Raw genomic sequence first — 22,845 nt, forward strand, 5'->3', positions numbered from 1 at the left:
TTGTGCTAATGAAAAATCTGGAACATTACAACACAACATCTTTCACTTCTTGTCAACTTTTAAAGTATTCTTACACTATTAAGAACAAGAGAAGACATAAAGAAAAGAGCTTAGTGGGTATAGTAAGCATATTTATGTGCCTGTGATTAGTTGATCTTGTGACGATTACGTCACGAGTCACGAGTTGTTTTCGAGATGTTTGGAATTTAATTTGGGTCTTGTAATTCAGTTGTTTACCAGACTTGAGTTTTCCTTAATGACGTCAGATAAATTTCCTCGATTGAACTAGTGTGCCACATATATATACTGTTGTAATGTTTACGATCTTCCCTTTCCCTTTTACCGTTTCACGTGTTACTGAGCGCGATGTAACATTCAGCAAGATTTGCCCGAAGGCAAAAGCCTTTGTGTTATAATAAATAAAATGAGACCTTTATAATTTAGTAATTTGTATAGACAGAATTAAGCAACTAACAGCATAGTCACGCCGTCTGAGAAATGAGAACTCAAACATCGAAGCAGAAGTAAAACAAGTTATCAACCATCAATCGTCCTCGCTCATATTCAAACAATAACCGCCAACATATGCGGTCTTTATGACAGATGAGTTTATTGTGTAATACTTCACACAAGTAGTGCACAAACGCATTTCTTTGTCATAATCTCGTCTTTTAGTCATACTTACCCTGTTTTGTTTGCCATAACAAATATACTGTCGGGAAGTTGAAACAATCTTTTTATTTAACAGGTTTTTGTTAACTAAAGTCTTCAAGAGGCGTGTGGTTATCAGGCAACACTACTCTGTTGTCTCAACGAATATACTCAACAAAGTAGAACCTGTATTGGAGGTAACCTATCCTGCTATTCAAAACAAACACAGCCGTCTGTGGCGGTTGAGTTGAGCTTCAACTAAGACAGCAAAGGAAATTACGTAAAACAACAATGACAACGAAAATCGGAGTTGCATTTTAACCTTTCTGTGAGTCTGTGTGGAGCGTGGGTGTGTAGCGCACAAGTTAAACAATCTGTTTTGTTGCTGACACCGGTCTCTGTTTTCAATCGGAGAGTATGTGGGCAAGTTAACTTCTTGTTTCCATACTTCAGAGAAAAGTTAAACTCGTAATTTTTTACATCCAGTTGAGTGTTGAAGTGTAATGGGTTACAAAGACGGATAAAAGGGTGAAGACAACAAATGTTTTAACGATTGTCTACATAACAACAGTTTGGTGGCTGTGCTATTTCACCAGCAAATCTCCGGTAAACAGTTGATAAAAAATAAAAATGACCGGAGCATAAAAATTGAGACATCGTCAGCTGCGCTGGGTTTGCGGGTGTCTCCAGTGTGGCGTACCTCACGTTGTGATACGCTATTTCTGCCGTTAATAAAGCTCGGTTGAGCTGTAAAACTCCGTTGCCAACTGACTGCTCAGAAGAGGCTGCACCCCAACATCACCGAAGAGTTAACATTAGAATTCATTTAGGACAAATACCTTCACAACGAAAGGCGTGGTTAATCAAGCTTAACTGAGGCAGTAAGCAGCACGTGCGCTCGTCACAAGAAGCTGTGACCAATTGAATGATTGACCAATCTTACGCAGTCACTGCACAAAACACTGAAATCGCTGTAGCGACAAGTAATAAACAACACACAATAAAAATTTTAAAGCCACGTGAAGCGTAGCCGCCACAGTATACTTGTATTTTTAAGTCTTTTGAGATACGTCAGTAGCTTTTTCTGAGTATTAGTGATGACATTATTAATGTGCACTGTTTTTGTTTCTGCGACAAACGAGGTCAATGACGACTATTAAGCTTAAGTTAAATAAAATAAATGAATGGGCTGGTGCAGTGTGTAAATTTGCTAGTCAAGTTAATTAAGTGTTTTATTTGTTCACTCAGTTATAAAAACCATTGCAATAACGAATTGAAACTAAAACACATTTCATCAATCACGAATAATGGCATAACCAGGAAAGGTTTATACTAAAATAATGTAAAAGGCTAACTGTAAAATAATCTAATGTGGCGTATGCATCATTTGTCAAATATGGCAATAAAATTGGTCCGTTTCGCTTGTATCTCAAGCATAACGAAATAGATATTAAAGTATGTAAAGTATTGATAAACTATATCGCACAAAGTGTGTAATAACAAGGTAGAAAAGAAGCTTTCCATATAAAGCCACTTGAACAGTGGTCAACGAATCAAATTTGAGCGATGGCTCCGACATTTTGTATTCGGCGTGGCATACCAAGTGCAGCTTTAATGGAATGCTCCGCGAATGCCCTAGAAATTTCGCTGCGATTAAACGAGTTAGGCACGTTAGTAAATCTTGGGTTAGGTTGCGGCTGCATTGGGTTGGATGCGCTGCAAGGTATGGAACATCCATGAGGTACACTAGGTTTGCAGAAAGAGAAATTGACTGGGGAATGATCGGCAGCAACTACGAGCTTGACACGTTGCCGCGTATTGCATTCTATTATCTTTGCATTGACTGAGAGTTGTTGTGTAAAGATGGCACTTCTTGGTACTGGGACGAAAGGAGGCCTTATAGCACCAACTAGCGAAGGCTGGGGCAACACTAGGGGCAAAGGAGGTGGCGGTTTTGTGACATCAATTCCAGGGGGAAGTGTCATCAGAGGCATTGTGTAGCGTAATGCGTTGGAAATGGCCTGACTTGTGATAGAAGCTTTGCTGAGTTGATCTGGTTGCGAATTGTATTGATGTTCACTGCTCTGCACAATAGGACTTAAAGCTGTTTTCCTACTTCGTCTTTCTTTGCGTCGCTGACGTATGTAAGCGTAGGAGTGCAATGGTGGGTGTTCGCGGCGTTTACTTGTAAACTGTAACGTGATTAACATGTAAAAATAAAACCTAATTTCTTTTCACGTTTAACTTGGCAAATGTCTTTTATGGTTTTAGTTAAAATAGCTTTACAATATCCAATCGAATTTTTCACGATACTCTAAAAACTTTCCAATTTTTCTAACCTTTACATTGAGTAGTTCTTCCATGGTATCAAATGGCAATATCTGGCAATACACTACCAAATTTCTTCCGCAACTGAAACCTAAATTTTGGTAGAAATTACCGTGTATAATAAATTGCAACGTAATAAAGAGCATTGTGAGAAAATTATGCTCGATCTTATAATGAAACGCATCGTTTGCTAAGCAACAAGCATAGAGTACCTTTGGCGAATAAGTTACCCCAAATGGAAATAAAGGACAAGTCAGTGTTCTCGGAATACAGTATAAAACAAATTGAAGGCAGTTATTAAGATAGTCAACATAAAGCAACTCTTCATAATCGAGGGAGTCCAAAACTGTTTTGGTGGCGACCAGCGTCCACAACCCAACGAAACATTTATTATCTGCTTTAAGTTTATAAGCAACAAGCATTCAACAATTTATCATGTGCACTGTAACAATACTTAGTTATGGTTCAACTGTAGGCCTACCATTGTAATCCCTATAGTCTTAAACAATGACCTTAAAAATTTAATTTTTTCGTTTTAGAACACTGAAGAAAAATTCGCTAACTAAATTTATGACGAATCGTTTAGCCTATATCTGCTTAAACAGCAGAAACTTCAGAATCTGTCATTTCGCCAAGTTATGACTTGACAAATCGATAGTGCAGCGGCTCACCTCAACAGAAACTAAAACTCGAACCTTGCCTTTCGCAGCGGACACATTTTTCTCATAAACCGTTTATTCTGCTAGCAATTAATCGTCAAAATTTAGAGTTAAATTCAGATTTCAGGTTTTAACAAATTGCCAGGGTCAAATTCGAACAGTTTCAACAAAATCAATAATAACACCACAAGCATGACCACTTATCAAATACTACGTAGGCCTGCATATATAATAATATAGATATATATTTGGATTTTGGCTAAAGTGATTTCTTATTTTATTTTAAAAAATAACGTGGTCTGGCTTTCCACAGAAGATGACGTTGCCGTAGCTCATCCTTGAAATTTTTTGTGAAGGCCTATTAGTGCCCAAAACAATTTATACGACATTTAATCATTTTACGGATGCCAAAACAGCTATAGTGGCATACCTAAACACCATTAAATCGACTACTCTATAAAAGTCAACATAACAACGTAATACATCAAAGCTGAAACGCTATTTTTGAAAAGCAGTAACAATGTTGATGGTGGTAGAATTAGTAGCTGTCATCATAATACAACCCTGCAGTAGGCTTTGTCTCCCAATATAACCACCTATTATGGCATCGACAGTAACTTGGATTGTCGTAGTCTGAAAGTCAACAACACGTTCTTAGGAAGTTCAAGTTGTCGTTATTTTGATAAAAGGTAACTATTTTCCTTTTCACTCTTGGTTTCTTATGAAAACAACTTGCAAAAATGTTACTTCACTTTCGAAAGATTCTTACTGGCCTACCTTGATCGCCACTCTTGGAATCGTTGACGCAGCTGTCGCAATTGGCGCAGTCGGGACAATTGGTCTGCATACAACTTGGAGGATCGCTGGGATTGGCTGCAAAAATGACATAAGTTGGCAGATATACATTATTATCCCAATAAGCCTATTAATGACGAGATATGGTAAATATATGAAATTACAATCGCAACGCATATTGGTCTAATTACTTTGATAAACAATACTTTATTACTATAGATTTTATTTAAAGTATTAATAAACATGAAGACTTTTAGATTAGCAAAAAGTCTTACATGCCCTGCACAAGGCCGCGCAAAACTTGCAAGGAATCGTTTCTGGATAAGAGGTGTTATCAGCGCAATCCAAATTGCGCTGCCTTTCAGCTACACAAGAAAAAAGGAATAAAGAGATAGGTTTAGTGCAAAAACTAAGAATGCATTTAAGATCAATAAAGTAGTTCTTTTGCAATAGTGGAAGTATGAAACCGATGAAACTGTAGGGCTTGAAACCAATGAGAGCGCAGTGTTTCTTTAGTCCTTTATATGGATCGTTGTTTATAACACATTTCATGGAAAATTAAAAGCAAAGCTGGATTAATCAATATAAATGGATTTAAAAACGTTCACGCTTTCAAGTGCTTTAAAATATGATTTACAAACATGACAATTTGTAGTTTTTCGATAGATCTCACACGTCACATGGTCGGTCTCAAAATTCCCGGAAGTGGGGGAGCGAAGAGACAAGAACTAAATTTTCTTTTTTCAAATTTTTTTTCATTAAGTGTCCAGAGAAAAAAACTGAGCCTGTTAATATTATCCCCAACCAAGTGCACATTGTAACAAAGCAAAAATAGTTTGAAATTTGTTTGGCAGTTTGGTGAAAAAAATTTGTTTTTTCTCATTGGTCCCACAATCCCCTGTGGATTGCTATGTCATTACAATGGGGTATACAAAATAGATTTCTCGGCAATCAACTCGAATTGAGCAAATGCACACGAAAAAGCCAAATGCGTATGCAGAAGACCTAGCCTACAGGTAGGCTATGTTGATGAAGATTGGTTACCTCGGCAATCTTCTAGGCAGGTATGACAGTTTCGAACCCTGCTTTCAAGTTCAGATTTATTTTCACATCTGGAACATTCATCCTGTATCGCCTCTACTACACAGTCTACTAACGGAACCGCTGCAAAAAATGTTCTATTTGTCATCTATCAGCGATCAGCAGAAATCCTAGCTTACACATTTGTTCGCAGAGTGGAAACGTCTTCGTTTGGGTATTTATCGGAAACTGTCATCTCCGTCAAAGTTAAAGTTGTTTTATAGTAGCCTCAATAGGCCTAAGTTTCCTGGTGAAATAATTGTTAATAGGTTGTATGATATAGGCCTACAATATTCTAAATGTTTAACATAATAGCCTTGACATTTAACCTATTATCTTCAGGCCTACTTGTATTCTCGCATGATAGTTTAATATAACCCCCGCAAAATCTTGGAACTTTTTGAAAATATTCTTCCCGAGCGAAGCATGAAGTTTCATTGAAGCAAACTCCACAAGATTCATCAGGGCCCTCTTTGGTAACGCAATAGTTGTCAAAGTTGTAATATATCTTCCCTGAAACGGCATAGGCCTAACGTCAAATTACAGAAAATAGTATCATACGCTATAATTATTTGAGACTGAGACTAAGAATTCTAGTCGGAGTCCGAGTATGGAAATCTTGTAAGTTTAATGATTTTTAAACACAATAAATCATAGGTTAGGCAGAAATTCTACACTAATGTTATAGAGTAGACTTCATAGGCTACGTCTGGCTTAAACTTTTGCCTGATTGATGAAAAGTATTTATAAGGTGCACCAGGTTACTTACGTTCGCAATGAGACAGACATCGCTGGCATTTGTAAAGCCTTCTATCATGCTGCCAGTTTCCACAGACAGAAGAACAGTTTCCCTGCCACGCTTCTTTGATACAGGACACCCCGAATCGCGTATGGAATGGATCAGCAAAATAGTTCTCTATAGGAAACAAAATATCACGATACACTCACGATTAATAAACACTACTATGTGGGATTTTGTGAAAATTTTTACCACAGTTTGAATTAAGGCAGGTTTGACATTCCGGCGCTATATCGTCTTCATCTTGTCCGAAGAAACAACTGTCTGACTCAAAACACCATCTGCATTTGCCTACAGATCAATTAATGCAACAACAGTTACAAGAAAAAATTCCACAGACTATAACTTACAAGAAGGCATATTGGTAGGCTATGTCTGATTGAAGCAATGAACTATTTGCTTTCATTGCTTTATTGAATTACATTACATGGTTATAAATCCATTAGTTTTTAAGTTTTAACAGTAGGAAACATCCACACTCTACATTGTATTAGGATACCATGTAGCTTACTACTTTTGCATCATGAATAGCAAGAGGCTATTCTTGCAACAAAATTGAGGTAATAAGTCATGCTAAATGAGGTAAATTCTAAATGAAGAGTTTCCTGTGAACTTATTCAAGTGAGAATTGTGCACAGTTTTTCAGGAATTTCTGGTGTTTTGCGAGAGAGTTAAAGTCTTACCTTTTTTTCTTCTCTTGCCACCTTTACCGGCATCTGAAAGCAAAGCAAGTCCTCCGAATAAAACAAGCACACATAGAAGAAGCTTCATACCTTAAAAAATGAGTTACTTGTATCGAAACCTAGGTCCTCCTAATAGGTTTTGCCAAGACAAGTTCTTAAACTAAAGCAAAATACGCTAATTAATTTTTTTTCTTCTAAGAACTAATTTAATCGTAACGTGTAGGGGCCTATAGGCTAAATTTGAGGTGTAAATGTATTTAAAACTGTTTAAAGCAATACAGCATACTCTCTTGCAGAAACTAGGCTATTTTAAGTTTGTGAAGTACATGCGATTTAACCATTTCTTCTGTATTACCGTCGATTCAACTGACATAAACGCGCTTTGCAATTTTCATTCATCTGATTATGCTAAATCAAATGCGATGCAGTTATCTAAATAGTTATGTGGTTGTACTAGATAAATGTAAAGCCGATTTCCTAACTAACTGAAGACAATAAAGAATAGATGAATCATATACGCTTCTTAGAATATTACATTTGAATACGAAACGGAAACCGTTTGGTTAATCAGTATAGTTTCCGTCACTCCGCATAGTCAGAATGGGCTTTGTGTTTTGTATTGTTCTATAAATGGTATCGCGGAATTAGGACAAGGTTCATCAGCTTATACTGCGTCGTGCTAAAAGATTATTTTCCATTTTATTACCGAATAAATTTATGGAAGTCGAGATACACAGTACTATGTGAGTTCCACTCATGTGTTCAACTGAAACATGTTCAATCGTATTCATCGTACCTGCTATACCTAAAAGTTTATACTTATGCCGCCAAATCAGCTAACCGCAAACATTTGCATCGTCAATCGTTTCGTGCTCTCCGTGCAGTATGTACCACACGCCACACACGGACTACCGGTATGTGTGTTAGCCTATACTTAGCCAAATTTCATTGACCAGACTCGGTGCTTTGCGGTCGATGTGCGCAATGCAGAGACGGAAAGACTCGATTCAGGTTTTTGGAAGCACTTGATTTGTGTTGTATTTTAGTGATTAAAAAACTCGACTTGACTCGTGCTAACGTGCACATTTCGGTTGGCTTGAATCGAGTCCCATAAAAGATTATTTCAAATCGTTGTGAAATTGTTTTATAGTTGTGAAAGAATTTATTCAAAAATCACTAAAAAATATATTTAATTGAATGAGCGAAATCGTCAGAAATGGATAAAATCAGATCTTTTGCTTATATTTACGTTACGAGTATTCAGAAAGCCATTTACTATTCGTGACTTGATAAACATTACTGACTTGACTTGGACTTAGGCTGTTAGTGACTTGACTTGTGTCACAACCATTAAGACTTGTTTCCATCACTGGCGCTATGTGACCTTTCTATGGACTGCACGTGCGCTTTAGTGCGCCAAATGCAGTACATTATCTGGCAAGCCATGCACTACAATACCTGCTACTTGACTTACGTCCTGAGCATTTCGTCCACTAACTGAGAAATGTGTAAACGCGTGTAACTTATTTGTTATTGTATAGAAAAAGTCTGTAGACAATTTCGTTGATATAATAAACAGATGAGTCTTGGTAATGAACGTTACAGTATCAAAAAGTTCGTAACTAAAATAAATCGCGCTTATTCGTCACTGTAAATAAAGTCCGTAAAGATTTGCGGTTCTATGATATTTAGTCAATGGACTTTATACTGATGGTCTTATTTTGAAAATTCCGTAGATAAACTAAACTGTACTGTATTGTTTATTTATTTCCATTGACTATGGGGAGCGAAAGTATGGTATTAGCCTTGTTGTAGTCTACTGGTCACACAAGAAATACGCTCACAAATATGGTTCCACGACATATGGCCGCGGGAAAGTGGCCGCGAACAAACTCACCGGGGTCAACTGAACGTGACGTAAATTGACCGCAGACAAACTGACTGTGACATAAACTGGCCGGCGATCAAATTAACCGTCGATAAATTGGCCGGCGATCAAATTAACCGACGACAAATTGGCCGTCAAAAGGTCAAAATTCTAATTCACTATCTAGTCACTTCTGTTTATTTCAATAAACGTTTCAATGTGTATTGAAATAAAAAACAATTTTGTTAAAAACAAAGGAAATAGTTACAAACAAATATTTACTTTACATATCATATACTACCGAGTTTAAAATTTTGACCTTTTGACGGCCAATTTGTCGCCGGTTAATTTGATCGCCGGCCAATTTATCGACGGTTAATTTGATCGCCGGCCAGTTTATGTCACAGTCAGTTTGTCTGCGGTCAATTTACGTCACGTTCAGTTGACCCCGGTGAGTTTGTTCGCGGCCACTTTCCCGCGGCCATATGTCGTGCTCCCCACAAATATAATCAACGAACAGGAAAGAGGGGCAAAGCCCTGAGAGTTTAAAATGTGGAAGGTGTGAATTACGGTGTTGCTACTATGGCGAAGTATGAGTGTGGTGGATATGATAGTTTGCTGGCTTCGTTTTATGAGGTGCGGAAAAGGCACTTGAGTCGCACTAAACAGAACTTAGTGCGATGAAGGCGCTGTATTAATCTGAATACTTGTCACTTGGCTCCATCTGACTACAGAAGGATAGAAGGTGTGTGCTTGCTAGCCTAAATTTAGCACACTTATTCTCTATATCTGAAATTTAATACAGCGAACAAGACAAGGTCTGAATTCGGAATGAAAAGGAAAATGTGATACTATCAAACTACAAATGGGTGAGCGTCAACTAGCGTCGAGTAGGATTTCGTTTTACGGCCGCTACAAGGCAACAATGGAAGTTTATCAACTTCATCATCACACTTGCATGACACCAGCCTATGTGACAATTGTGATTATGCACTGTGTAAATCTGCAGCAGCATCCAGCACCAACCACTTTCAAATATTTTATTGCACTATACACTTGTTTTTCTCTTTATTATGTATGTATTTTCAATTGTATTTCACTAATGGAAGTTTTCTGGCTTTAAGTCACGTTCTGTTATTCAGTGTAGGCAACATTTAGTAATACTGGAACTGTAATTATATTTGACGAGGTTTCACTGTATTTTTAAAAACACGTTCACTTGCTCTATCTTTCTTTTAACTTCGAAATAGTTAAAGGTTTCCTCAACCACATGCCACCCAATTTGTTGTTGCCAAACTTTAGGCTACGGTCTTAGTTATAATATCCTAATAGGTTTTAATATTTGGCAAATTTATTTTTAGTGTTGTTGTCTTCGTCTAACATTAATGTCTTTCTGAACGTATACGAACAATATAATTCATGTTAGTGGTTTGATTGGCTCAAAACGTAAAATATTTTCTGTCGGCACTCGATTGTGCGGCACTTCATCTGTCTTAAAGATTAAATTGGACATGTTGAATAAGGCAATTCGAGCAGCTTCGCCATAAACGTTGTCCAAAATTCGCATCTCGTCATCTGTTTGCGTGAAAAATTTCAATTTCACAGTTTTCGTTACAAATGCCCGTGACGGGTGAATGTGGAGAAAGTAATTTCCGCTCAAATCGAAATGAGCTAAAGTTGTTGCCGACCCGCCACCATCTTGCTCCTGATAAGGATTCGGTCTTTGTATCGAAGTTTCTTCGATATGAAGCCAGTTCTGCGTCAATTGGAAAAAACATTGAGTAGGCCTAAACGCTATTCATAGCCAGGGATATGTTGACTGAAAAGAAAAGCGCTTCTGAAATTATTTTAGACTCGGTAAAATGTCAGCTTCACGTGCTAAAGCTGTTCAATTATTCATTTAGGCTATAACTTACTTCTTTTTTAAGTTCAATATTTCACTAACAATCAACTCTGAATAACCTTTTTCATGTTTTCTCTGTAAAATGTCATTAGATATCGGGTTGTAAATGCAAACGGATGAGAGTTGACATAATGCCGTGGGTATTGCTGGTAAAACTTTTTCAGAAACATTGCGTTTGGTTCTGACAGTACAACACCCATACTGATAGCTTCTTTAATTGACCTGTATAAAAAAAGAAAAAATCCTTTTCCAATAGATTTTTAAAGTTAGCCTAACTTAAAGCCAAAATAGCAACGTTGAATGGTCACCCACCTTCCCATAGTAATGGGGAATTTTCGCAGATGATCCAGGTTTTGCAAAGTTATGACGTCACCGTCAATGTAAATTCCGCCGTACTTAAGTAAAATCTCTATTCGGGCTGCGTCGGTTTTGGCTATAAGATGAGTTACCTGTAAGTAAAATGAGTAAAACGTATTGTAACGAAAGATTTTACTAAAAATAGATCCTTTCAGAAAGGGTTAATAACTGTACGTCTAGAATAGCGCTAGCCTATAATGCCTCATTCCATCCTTGCAGGCTAAAATGCTTGCATTAAAATTTAGTTAGATTAGCTATATACCAGAGTTGTAACCAAGTCATTTTATTCTGACTCCAGTCATTTCGAGTTGTGACCCGAGTCAATTTAAGTTGTGACTCGAGTCAATATCTTTCAACGTAAAAATTATTTTGACGTCACATTATGCGTTGCGTTAAATTGGTTAAGTTATTATAAGATCATAACTGTCTACAATTTAGTCTGGTTGACACTTTTTACAAACAGTTGTAATTTTTTTGAAAATGCTCCGTTTTTGTTACATAAAATGTTCTTTTTAGCCCTCACAGTCGTCACAACGTGACTCGACTTGACTCGGTATAAATTTTAGATAGCTTTTAAGTTACATTTCTGATTAATCATATTTTGTTCAATTAAGTTTGTACGCGTTGGTAAAAGTTATAGCAATACTTCGCAAAATAGCCAATAACACGTTGATTTTCCAACCTTTGTGCCCAATACAACTGATGGTGGAGTCACTTTTTCGAACTCCAAACACGGTATCTCTTGTTCAGTCTTTTCCCATAGCTGCCCTAAGTTTAGAAAATATCCAGGGCTGGTCAAAATGAATACAAAGTATCATGATTTTAAAAAGTGAACTCACCACTCGGTTTTGCTGAACTGAAATGAATGATGATCTTTTCAGGTTGTTGAATGCTCGCTATTGAGCGGATAGCCAGGTAATTGTAATACCTGAAAGAAGGTTGACCCAACCAAATTAAATGAACTATGTTTGGCACTTTGTATTTTATTCCGTTTTCATCGAAATCTCGCCTTGCCGCCAACTTGCCGCATTTAATTTCACTGTAAGGTAAATGATCACAAACAGTGTAATTACGGTAACTACTTGCTCTTTGACAACCGTTATCAAGGCCGGAAAACAAAGCTGAAGTAAAGTCTTGCAGTTCTGTTGCGTTGAAACTTTCCGGTCGTTGATTTACAGAAGAAAGAAGCCATGCAGTTTGAACAGAATAGGAAATTAGATGAAGCAGAAAACAAAGAGGAATTAGCAAGAACAGATATTCTCGAATCCACCATTTCTGACTTGACCCTTTCCGTTGCATTGCCCTACCCATGGAATTAAAAGGCGTATATTCAGCAATAGGCTATGCAATTAGCTTATAAATTTTCCCTCATTATCTTATACATATTTTTTTCAAACCTTCTACGTGCAAATCTGCGATGTTAAGCCTCAAAACGCCTGACAAGATGACATAAAAAGTGAACGTTATTTTTACCGTATTTAACTCAACTCGATTTTACCCACTATGTTTTAGCAGTTACATAGCAAAGTCTGCGTTGCCATTTGTTTTTAACTTATAGTTAACTTTTTTGTCTGTTATAGCGTGTAGAACGGACGGCCGTCACTTTTATTATAGTCAATGCTTTGTCATGAAATTAAAACTATGTTGCTGCGGGCTAAACAAAGCCACCGAACCTTTTTCTAGTGAAACCAGCAATTCGCATTATTGTTTTTAAGCAATATGTGAAACGCGTATCCTTCCGGCAATTGCTATGTGTGTTGTTTTCACCACACCTACCAAACCGGTAAAACTGGTAGATTTTTTGGTCAAAGCTAGTTTTAAACATGAAACTATAACGTTACTTCGTCGGTTTCCCTAGAACGTAAATCTATCAAAGATTTCCAAAAAGCTGGCGGCCTGATTTTTGTGTCGCCTATGTTCTTACTTTTAGCCAACAGCAAGTAAAGTGGTTGAAATAATTCGAAACAAATCAAAAGAACCAACTTAGGGCAAGCATATAGCCTAGCCCTATACCTTTCACCGCATGGGTAGATTAGAAAATCGAATCAGCCCGGGGGTTAAAAACGTTTAGGCCTAGGCTAATCCAAACGAAAAAAATAACGGAAACACAACATTAAATCATTCAAATAAACTTGTAAAATATTTGAAATGGAAGGAGTCAGGCCTGCAATGATACCACTTAACATAGTCATAGATTATAAAAGTCTGTGAAAGTAAACAGAATAACGACAAGGCACATTTAATAACAAAGGTTGTGAGCGGGATGAAAACCATGGCCAATCTCAGTTTACTAATGTTTTATTTTTGGCATACTCACGGCATATAATTTAATTCTGTTACTAAACACTGGGCGGCTTGAAAATACAAAATTTGTACCGGTAACTAACTACTGCGTAATGTATGCTGGTCCCAGGCGGTCTTCCACTGAAACTTTGTCGTACGTACATAATACTAGATCATAGTGTAGCAGGCCGTTAAGAAACTCCCCGCAATCTTGGGCTAATGCGCCCTACTCTCCACAGTTACCGTGAAATAACAACAAGAAAGATTTTATTAATTGTTCCCGTGCCACGATATTATTAGACAGAATCTACAACCAACTCATTTGAGGCGCATATATTGACCTGGATTAAGCAAAAACACGCACATTACATATATAAGCTTGATCGAAGATTGTTAAACCCATCATATTTAAGTTAGTCTAGTCAAATTTTGAGGCACAAATAGTCACCACAAGTAATATCTGCTCCTTAATTTGAAAATTTTGTCGACGAATTTATACTAGGAATACCTAAAAAAACGATTACATAGATATAATACGGCTCTTACTAACTACGACGAGTCGTATGAAACCACACTTATACGGGCAAGGAAGAAATTATGTAATCAAGAAGAAAAAAATTAACAGCATACTGTATAGTCGTAACAAAGTAATCACTTAACACCAATCGCTTTATTGCACTTAAATGGTTTTATGGTGGACTGCATAATTATGTCTTGAACTTTCCTTCACGTATAAGCTTGTCCCAAACCTTGCCGTTGGGAAAATCGTGGTTATCCAACGAACTCTGCTTCATTTCGGTAGAGTAGCCTGGATTCTGAGAATACAGTATTTCACATTTGTATAATCAATTGTTGGATTTAAAATGTTGTGCAATAGTAGGTGACCGCTAATACATCGCGTATCAATCGCATATTAATTCATATTAAACATTAAAATATTTGAGTGTTATCAGTTATTACGGTTAATCAAGAGAGAAAGCAGACACAAAGCAACCGATTTTTTGCAACCTGTTCCCTAACAATCCTAGAAAAATAGATAAATGAGTGAAGTGCATTGGCTCTACTTCAATTTCAGTTTGATGTGCTTCAACTTATGATCATTGAAGCAAAATTTAAATTTTAAGACAAACCTGAGGTGGCATGTAAGCCATGTTGTTGACTTGGACAGGATCGACAAAATGCTCATGAAGATGGTCAACGTACTCACAGACTCTACTGTAAATGTAATGGAAACGATCAAAAAATTGTAACAAAACTCCAAAAATGTTGCAATAAAGCCCAATATAAAAAAGTAAAAGACATTTGCATTATTTACGTCCAGTCATTTAGGCTATAGTTAAAGTATATGCACTACCTATGTAGATGTTGAGTAATCTTTCTGTTGAAGCGCTTGCTAGCAACACTAAAGTCTTCTTTATCAAAAAATTTCTGCAACCTTAGAGCACAATAAAAAGTAGTTTAAAAACAACAGTTACCTTCCATCTTTTGTGCCTGACACACACAAATAGTCGAACATAATAATATGTTGCACCATCTCACATAAGCCAACTCCACCCGCATGGGGACAAACTGGAACTAAATAGTAAAAGAACAAAAGTAACAACTTCCGCTGAAATAGATAACAATGGATGAATTTGCTCTTTAAAGCAAATACCATAAGTAGAACTGGTCAAAATGGCAGTAAATATGACAGTATTATGGTAGATACATTGACTATTTCATGTACAGTAATTACCGTTAAATTTCTTTGCAAGAAGCAAAATTGCAATATTTTCATTAATAGACCCAACACGACACGAATCAATTTGCAAGAAACTTAAAGCATTTGCTTGCAAAAGTTGTTTGAATATCACTCTGTTTTGGCAGTGTTCACCAGTTGCAACACCAATGTTGTAAGGTTTCAATGCCTGATCGAACCACAATAGAAATTATTCAAGGAAAATCAACGATGGATCAACCAGGAAGTTAACTTCCAGGAAAAATTCCTTTAAAGTGTCAAATGAAGGCACCTTTGCCACAGCAGCGTGACCCAGCACGTCATCTGGACTAGTCGGTTCTTCTATCCATAATGGTTTGAATTCAGCAAGCTCTTTCATCCATGAGATTGCATCATTTACGTCCCACTTCTGATTAGCATCCATCATCTACAAGAAATGCGTAGAACAAGAATGTCAAACTTACCTTTCTGCTGATGTAGCTATGAGAAAAGTATTGACAGAAGTAAGATTTCAATCATAGCACATGGACACCAAACTTACACTGGAGTGGGAGATACTTACCAAATCTCTTTCATATCCAATATGATCACGTATCAGTTTTGCTCTACGTTTGTCATCTTTCAGATCAGAACCTACTTTCATCTTGAATCTGTAATAGTATAACTTGATTTTATATTCAACAACAGAAATGCAAGCTTAATGCATTATCCCTGTACAGTTGTTGCAGGTTAATTATGAATGATTACATTCAAGCTAATTAACTGCACTATAAACCAACCAACCATTTACTAGACAATATTTACAAGAATATGCAATGTCTCGTAAACAACTTAACAAAAACAACCATGGCAGTTTGTGGGTCCAGAAACAGTATACATAGCAGTACTCAAATGCTACTACAGCAGAATATATTCAAATATCAATATGTGTGACAATTACATCTAAAATGGTTTGTATTTGCTTACTTGGTCCATCCTGCTTTTAATGCAGCCTCGCATTTCTACAAAATAAGGTAGCACACCTTTAAAAAAACAATAAAGAAAGCAAACCTGCATTGTACATACCATAGAAAAGGGATGGGCTGATACCAACCCAAACCCAAACCCAAACAGATTCACCGAATATCACCTAGATGTGAAAAATTCAGGCGAACACAAATATTAATAATGGCAAACCCGAATACAACACTACTTATAAATAGATTGACTTTGGTACGAAATGATAATCTATTTTCCCGCCTTAGCCCAACTATAATCAACATTTCTTATTGAAGGTTATTTAGCATTTTGCTCATCTAATCACCATTTGGTCATTACTTTGTAGCAATTACGCCATGTTACAAGCAATATTTGGAAACTTTTTGATGAATGATGAAAAATTTTATCATTTCATGCTGATACGAATATATTTGGGGTTCGTTTGGGTCGACCTTTATGATATCCGGAGTCTCACAAACCCGAATAATTGTGCTCACAGCACAACCCTGCCATAGACTGCTCTACTTCACAAGTTTTGTTGTTACAGAAAATGTTTATAAGGACAACTTTGGAATGTCAGAAGAAAATTGAATACCTGTGCAAGAATTTCATCTGAATACCCAAGCCATCCAGTTGAAGTCGTGTAGGCTGGAAACCCTTCCTTCAGCAATATCCTTTCTGAATGGTGAATGTCAACAGGCATGTAAGAAAGATTTCTTTATTAACTTAATATTAGCTTACAGCTCCTATGTTCGCTACCTCGCTTTTCTTGGGTTGGCTTGTTACTCATCAAAATTTCAATGGCTTCATCCTTCGTTAATACTTCCGACCTGCCAAAAAAATTCTGACTTGCAATAAATGTGTGTTGCTGATATAGCATTATAATTTTCATAATGCTTGAGATTGCAACTCCTATTCAAATAGTAGCCGAGTAAAATTTTCACTGACAAGGTTTTTGCAATATTTGTTCAAATCTTATCTGTTCAGCCAAGTTACACTGACGTAACATTGATAATGTTAATTAATTTGTCTTTGAATTCTGAATTTTCAGATTTCAAAAATGATTACCACATAACTTTTCAAACACTGAACGTTACATCAACAAGCAGCGTGCAATTGGCCAAACAAAAGTATGCTACTGTATCTATGGGTTTGTTGCTTTGCCTTACATGAAATACGTTTAACCTGCAACCAGCCGATTTCAAAGCATGCATAGTAAGTGTAACTTATAATTTAGTTTTTTATTTTCGATCAAGACAAAACTTACAGGTAACTGAAGTCCACCAAGTTAACGATTTCCTGCGGTGTCATATCAGCCAACAGTTTCCAAACAGGCTGTGAAATCCCAAATTTTAAAGGAAATTTATAATTGCTTTTTAATGTTTGCAAAAAGCAAGTAAATGAAAATTTCTTGATAATTACCTTTTTCACTTTTTTGCCCCAAATATCCCAAATAGCATTAAAAAGTCCTGCTGCAGCCATGTGAGTAACCCCTTTCTCAGGACCCAACTAAATAGGAAACGGGATGTTGTTTGCGGTAAATCTGCAAACACTGGTTTGCTACCAAACCAAAATGACATACCCATCTGAGCTGTCCTTCTTGAGTAATCTGTCGCCAGAACTTGCCAAAATTTGAAAAAATATTGTCCAATTCCTGACCAATTGCAAACTTGCTAATCACTTCAACCGCTTTAAGAACTGAAAAAAAGTTATATATGTATATATATATATATATAATAAAGATGTTAAAAAATACAGCCGTAGTACTTACGATCAATTGCACACACTACTGTAACGGTTTACAAAACAGTAACCTGAAGAAATTTCCTGAAAGATGTTTAATCAGTAAAATAAAGCATGTCTAAAAAAACTCTATTGGGCTCCTTTCAAGTGAAGAACCATTGATATCATTTTTATCTAACTACACATTTTAGTCGAATAGTATTGTTTCTACTACAAACCACTTAATACCGTCCACCATTGCTCAATATCTAAGACAGCAAAAAATGTGCCGTTTTAAGATTGTGCAAATTACATCTATAAGCACTCACTAATTTCATTTCCTCTACCCAGGGTAAAAGCAATTCCACAGCCAACAAGACCATCACCTGAATCTGTCTTTACACACACATAGACCCCAGAATAATCCACTTCACCATGCTGGAATAAAGGTATTTGATAAAATATGATTAAGTTTTACTATCATCACCAAAATGAAAATTCTATGTGCCGTTTCAGCCATAAGTTGCCACCACTTCGCTGGCTAAGCGGCCAAGCCGGTACTTCTTCAGTTTAGCCGGTTCATATCACAATATGATAATATCTATGGTAGCGTAGCTTCTGATGTGACCACCTTGGGACCGTACTATTCTAGTCATAATACTCAATTGACCACAACAAGAGGTAAAGCTTTTAAGCTGCTGTAACGTCAATCTAAACTTACTTTGAACATCAACATGATTATTCTGGCAAAGAAACAAACAATGATCTAGATTTGGTTTTATGCCAAGAGGTAAAACTTAATCTACAATTATATCACATGAAAGAAAACAATTGGCTACGTTAAGGATTAATATCAACCAGATATCGACCTATGCTCAGCTCAAAGTTTCGGTTCACATTTATGTACAAAAGTTCATAATTTGGCCTTGAAAAACAAACATCACAGCTATTTCATTTATGAAGAAGTATAGATTCGACACAAAGTCTTTTCATATACTTTGTCATTTAGTTTACTTTCATTTTAATATACACGAAGCTAATTTGTATTTAATCCTATGCTACCTATATTGACAGAAATTATATGTTGATTTTCCACCTATTCACCTCAGAACTTAACCCCTATGTTCAATTGACAACTGAATTTATGGTCGTCAGTTTGATTTACAAATACAGAAATGCAAATTTACATTTTTGAAGAACATGAAAAAGTTGTCAAAAATCAAAATTTGGGATCTCACTATTCAAATATGCCAAAGCATAAACAAGTACCAAAATAACACTAAGCAAGCTACCTACTAACTGTATTAGGGTCGGCCTTGACAGGTCCTATTAATTTATTTTTGTCTCTTTCTTGATCAGAATTTAAAATATAATTGATAAATAAGATTTAAATTTAGAAATTCATGAGAAAATAGTCCAATTAAATCGTATTTTGTTGATCGTTACCTGCAAAAACTTGCTATGTTTATTTATAATAAGAACAATTTGCACTAATCATAAGACTTTCTAACTCATTATGATGACTAATCAATACTAATTAAACACACACCATAGCATCAGAACCATGATGTTCCAGTGATGTTGGAAAGCGTATGTCTCTTAAGTTGACTTCGGTGATTTTTCCAAATTTACCCATGGCTATTACCAGCAGTAGTAGCTCTCTAGTACCAGATTAAACTTGTTAGTTGTAAATAAGTCAGTGTAAGAATATTGTTCCTATATATTCACAAACACAATTGCACTTTCATCAGTTTGCACATTGGATTTTCTATGGTATTGGTTACAGGTTCATATGTAGGGTGACCTAAAGGCCAAGATATCAACAGACAAGTCGTACATCGCAAATTACATGATATCAGTATATTTTGCAAAGCATCTTTTTGTGAACATTTTTACATACATGAAGTCTCAAAAAACGCAATGCTTGTAAAATATAAATATGTATAACATCCTACAAAAACGGAATTGTCAAAGTGTGACAAATTGTGGTCATTAAATGTTTAGGGTACCTTGAACCTACCACAATTTCTGCAAATAAATGTCATATAGGCTATAAAATAAGGTACATACCTGACATTATTTAGCCTACATGTTATACTTTCAAATATATTACATGATCATACCAAATATATAAAGGTTGGTCACCCTATCTATAAACATTCATCAATTATTGTCGGTTAAAGAAGAAAACAGCACTCAAATAATTTAGAAGTTCTTTTAACTGTCTAACCATACAAACAATTATGTGATAAAGTACAGTAAGCAAATGATAAATTTTAACTTAAGATTTCACCAAAAAATTCTTACTACTGTTTTGCATCTTTATGATAAGTTATGCATTTAACTAATTGGAAGTGATCATATTTAACTGGAATTAGTTCAGGTAGGTGGTAATTAAAAGCAGACATTAGACAGTTAAGTTACGAAAAAAACTGACTTTAGTTTGGCCATTTGAAATTAAATCAAAGTTAAATTTACATTAGAGGACAGGTTTAGGTTATCATGAAGATTTATTGAACCTTTTGAGTTAACTAGGACTGTGGGAAATTAGCTTTTAAAAATAAATTTTTTGGTTTAAGTATAGCCTACTAATCAAATCTCACATCAGGATTGATTATTATTGGAGAATTATTATGTCATAACTTCTTCTCAATGATAATGATGTTCATGTGGCAGTGTGAGCATACAACACTTATAACCTAGTATTCTTGACCCTAATTTCTTTAGGTGAAATAGTGACAACCTGACTGATAATTTCTGATGTGGGGTAGCAGAAGTCATATGTAGTGGCTGCGTATATAACCAACAAAAATTATGGTCTGGATGTTTACTGTTACTCCTACTGCCGTAGAGTGTTAGGTGCTAGCGTATTGTACCTTGTAGGCCTATTCTATTCACTAATTGTTCCTGAGCATGTGTTTTATTGTGCTATAAGTACAATAGTTAGCGTCCTAACTTTCGATCCGCACATTTAATGGAAAAAAATAAACACTACAACTTTGCATTTTTATTTATATGAAGACTAACACCGTTATTGATGATCACAAGGAAATCGTTTTTTGGGTTTCCCCTAATCTAAAACTGTTTGAAAACATGTTGTAACGTATAATTTATATACTTTACGAATCACAAAACAATGAATACACATATATAAAACTATATAACATTGGTTTGCCATACGTTGGGATTTTCCCAGACATATCATGAATTTTAATGTTCAAATATGCGTCAGGGAAAAATGTTAAAAAGTGTTTAAACGTTCGGGAACTCTGAAGCTCCTTCTAAGCCTATTGGCGACAATCTAGTGTGATTTTTAGACTTTTATTTAACTTTGCTTTGTAACATTTCATTATTTAGTAATTATGCGAAATGGCTCTCTTTTTTGTCATTTGACTAGGTTAGTTTATTTTGTGAGAACAATTTTGCTGTCTGCTTTATAGTAACCAGACCTACCTTCGTATTTGCAACTTTTAGGTAGACAATGTAGCAAAGTTGGCCTTATTTTCGTTAAGCTGAAAAAAGGTCTAATGTTAATGAAACAGAAAGGTTTTAGACTAAACAAATGTGGCAATTCTGTGCTTTTTTCCCTCTGTGACAGTGATGCTGTCTTGAAGACAAAATAAGCGTTTGGATTGGTAGGATGTAAGAATATATTGTAAAATCGCCTGTTTTGTGTCGCGAAAGTTGGTCATTGAGACCATGAGGAAATTGACTTTTTCAGTTATGGTAACCCTGATATAACATGACAACGGTATATTGTACTGGAACAAAATCAACAGCAATATTTGATCGGTAGCAAAGTGGGTAGAACGTTGGGCTGGCAATAGTGCAAACCACGCTCGATACCGTTATGCCATATTGCCACGGGCAAAGCATTAACGAAGCTTGCTCCTGGCGAAGAGTTCCAAATTCGGACAATACGATACAAAACCAACAAATAAAAAATGTAATGCTCAGCAAAGCACAGTGCAACAGATTTTGGTTGGTAAAGCTTTAGGCCTATATCTTAGATATCCAAAAGAACACTAAACCATAATTCAAGATAAAGTCTTGGCGCTTCTATTCGTTTTTGTTTTCTACGTACAAGATGAAGAAATTTACCAACGGGCCCAGAGCATTTACATTATGCAAACAATTCTAGCGGACAAAAATAGTAATATTTTTTTTTGCATAACTTGGTTTCATTTATTAATTCACTCCATTCTCGTTTTCCTACTTACTCGCGTCACTTCACCCAGAATTACTCAGTTATAAAAATTAGACAATGATCCTAATCAATTCACATAGGATTTAACACTAGAAGGACGGCAATTTTCGTATACCTAAAAGGACGGAGTGCGTCAATTGACGCAAAAGGTCAAAACGGCACAAATCTAACGTTTTTTGTTGAGAAAACTGTGCTGTTGCTCCGAAAAAACTACTTCTATCGCATGTCCGCTATGTCCATTTTAATTAACAAAAGCAATCGCATTGAAAATACAAGCCGTCGTGCCTAAACACTTCTGTTTCACGTAACTCCTTTTTCTTCCTGCACTCTTTCGGGACTTCTCTCCTGTTCTGGCGCATTTTCCCTACGAGGCTGCACTTCTTTTCCGCAAGTCGCAACGCTAGGTCAAGTGAGGTGAAAACATTATCGCAAGTGACGTTGTAACCTCCTTGAAAAAGCGGAGCTATGAGTTTCAGTACAACGTCGGTGGGCACACTCCCTTGGGGGCTCCTTGCGTCATCTTTTCCAACGTAAGGAAAACCGTTGAATAAATATTTGTTTTCGACGTCAACTGTCAGCCAGAACTTTAGACCAAACTTGTCTGGTTTATTGGCCATATATTGGATGAACTTGCAGCGTGCCTTACACGGCAATAGTTGCTCATCCACAGTTATCTTCCACTGTGGAATGAGTGCTTTTTGGCAGATTGATATAAAACTGTTCCAAAGTTGTGAAGCGAGTGCAAATTTATCATGCAATAGATTCCTACGCCTTTCCGTCTTCAGATCGAAGCGAAGGAATCGTATGAGCTCCAGA

The 22,845-nt window shown here is 36.2% G+C and overlaps 4 protein-coding genes across 4 annotated transcripts; all 4 read right to left on the reverse strand.

Annotated features, from left to right (window-relative positions):
• Positions 1 to 1,886: 1,886 nt before the first annotated feature.
• On the reverse strand, positions 1,887 to 3,095 carry LOC143462722 (uncharacterized). The gene is made up of 2 exons (XM_076960975.1): positions 2,991 to 3,095; positions 1,887 to 2,843 (listed from the first exon to the last, which is right to left on the reverse strand). Exons 1-2 carry the CDS (start codon positions 3,012 to 3,014, stop codon positions 2,205 to 2,207), a joined length of 663 nt encoding a protein of 220 aa, XP_076817090.1. The 5' UTR covers positions 3,015 to 3,095; the 3' UTR covers positions 1,887 to 2,204.
• A 601-nt stretch (positions 3,096 to 3,696) lies between these two features.
• On the reverse strand, positions 3,697 to 7,179 carry LOC143463281 (uncharacterized). Its single transcript, XM_076961721.1, has 8 exons — positions 6,996 to 7,179; positions 6,505 to 6,603; positions 6,283 to 6,429; positions 5,862 to 6,026; positions 5,478 to 5,597; positions 4,709 to 4,798; positions 4,416 to 4,511; positions 3,697 to 4,271 (listed from the first exon to the last, which is right to left on the reverse strand). The coding sequence occupies exons 1-8, from the start codon at positions 7,081 to 7,083 to the stop codon at positions 4,177 to 4,179; spliced, it is 900 nt and encodes a 299-aa protein (XP_076817836.1). The 5' UTR covers positions 7,084 to 7,179; the 3' UTR covers positions 3,697 to 4,176.
• A 2,700-nt stretch (positions 7,180 to 9,879) lies between these two features.
• LOC143462135 (uncharacterized) lies at positions 9,880 to 12,730 on the reverse strand. The gene is made up of 5 exons (XM_076960179.1): positions 11,962 to 12,730; positions 11,805 to 11,890; positions 11,078 to 11,214; positions 10,825 to 10,987; positions 9,880 to 10,618 (listed from the first exon to the last, which is right to left on the reverse strand). The coding sequence occupies exons 1-5, from the start codon at positions 12,431 to 12,433 to the stop codon at positions 10,280 to 10,282; spliced, it is 1,197 nt and encodes a 398-aa protein (XP_076816294.1). The 5' UTR covers positions 12,434 to 12,730; the 3' UTR covers positions 9,880 to 10,279.
• A 925-nt stretch (positions 12,731 to 13,655) lies between these two features.
• On the reverse strand, positions 13,656 to 20,831 carry LOC143462678 (mitochondrial enolase superfamily member 1-like). Its single transcript, XM_076960920.1, has 15 exons — positions 19,893 to 20,831; positions 19,372 to 19,483; positions 18,152 to 18,260; positions 17,683 to 17,798; positions 17,523 to 17,609; positions 17,368 to 17,435; positions 16,860 to 16,930; positions 16,696 to 16,778; positions 16,089 to 16,123; positions 15,685 to 15,772; positions 15,415 to 15,549; positions 15,141 to 15,312; positions 14,881 to 14,980; positions 14,536 to 14,620; positions 13,656 to 14,220 (listed from the first exon to the last, which is right to left on the reverse strand). The coding sequence occupies exons 2-15, from the start codon at positions 19,456 to 19,458 to the stop codon at positions 14,113 to 14,115; spliced, it is 1,344 nt and encodes a 447-aa protein (XP_076817035.1). The 5' UTR covers positions 19,459 to 19,483; positions 19,893 to 20,831; the 3' UTR covers positions 13,656 to 14,112.
• Between the last annotated feature and the right edge of the window lie 2,014 nt (positions 20,832 to 22,845).

Source organism: Clavelina lepadiformis, chromosome 6 (genome assembly GCF_947623445.1).
Source record: "Clavelina lepadiformis chromosome 6, kaClaLepa1.1, whole genome shotgun sequence".
In the NCBI taxonomy this organism is placed as follows: Eukaryota; Metazoa; Chordata; class Ascidiacea; order Aplousobranchia; family Clavelinidae; genus Clavelina; species Clavelina lepadiformis.

Coding starts and splice junctions, on each gene's coding strand:
- LOC143462722 (XM_076960975.1), bottom strand. CDS start 3,014: ATGGAAGAACTACTCAATGTAAAG. Junction 2,844..2,990: donor AAGAACTACTCAATGTAAAG/GTTAGAAAAATT, acceptor ATCACGTTACAG/TTTACAAGTAAACGCCGCGA.
- LOC143463281 (XM_076961721.1), bottom strand. CDS start 7,083: ATGAAGCTTCTTCTATGTGTGCTTGTTTTATTCGGAGGACTTGCTTTG. Junction 6,604..6,995: donor TGGCAAGAGAAGAAAAAAAG/GTAAGACTTTAA, acceptor ATTGATCTGTAG/GCAAATGCAGATGGTGTTTT. Junction 6,430..6,504: donor CTGCCTTAATTCAAACTGTG/GTAAAAATTTTC, acceptor TGTTTCCTATAG/AGAACTATTTTGCTGATCCA.
- LOC143462135 (XM_076960179.1), bottom strand. CDS start 12,433: ATGGGTAGGGCAATGCAACGGAAAGGGTCAAGTCAGAAATGGTGGATT. Junction 11,891..11,961: donor CAGTTCAGCAAAACCGAGTG/GTGAGTTCACTT, acceptor TTCTAAACTTAG/GGCAGCTATGGGAAAAGACT. Junction 10,619..10,824: donor ACAGAGAAAACATGAAAAAG/GTTATTCAGAGT, acceptor CAATTGACGCAG/AACTGGCTTCATATCGAAGA.
- LOC143462678 (XM_076960920.1), bottom strand. CDS start 19,458: ATGGGTAAATTTGGAAAAATCACCGAAGTCAACTTAAGAGACATACGC. Junction 15,550..15,684: donor TTGGATATGAAAGAGATTTG/GTAAGTATCTCC, acceptor CATTTCTTGTAG/ATGATGGATGCTAATCAGAA. Junction 14,221..14,535: donor TGGCTTACATGCCACCTCAG/GTTTGTCTTAAA, acceptor CTGTATTCTCAG/AATCCAGGCTACTCTACCGA.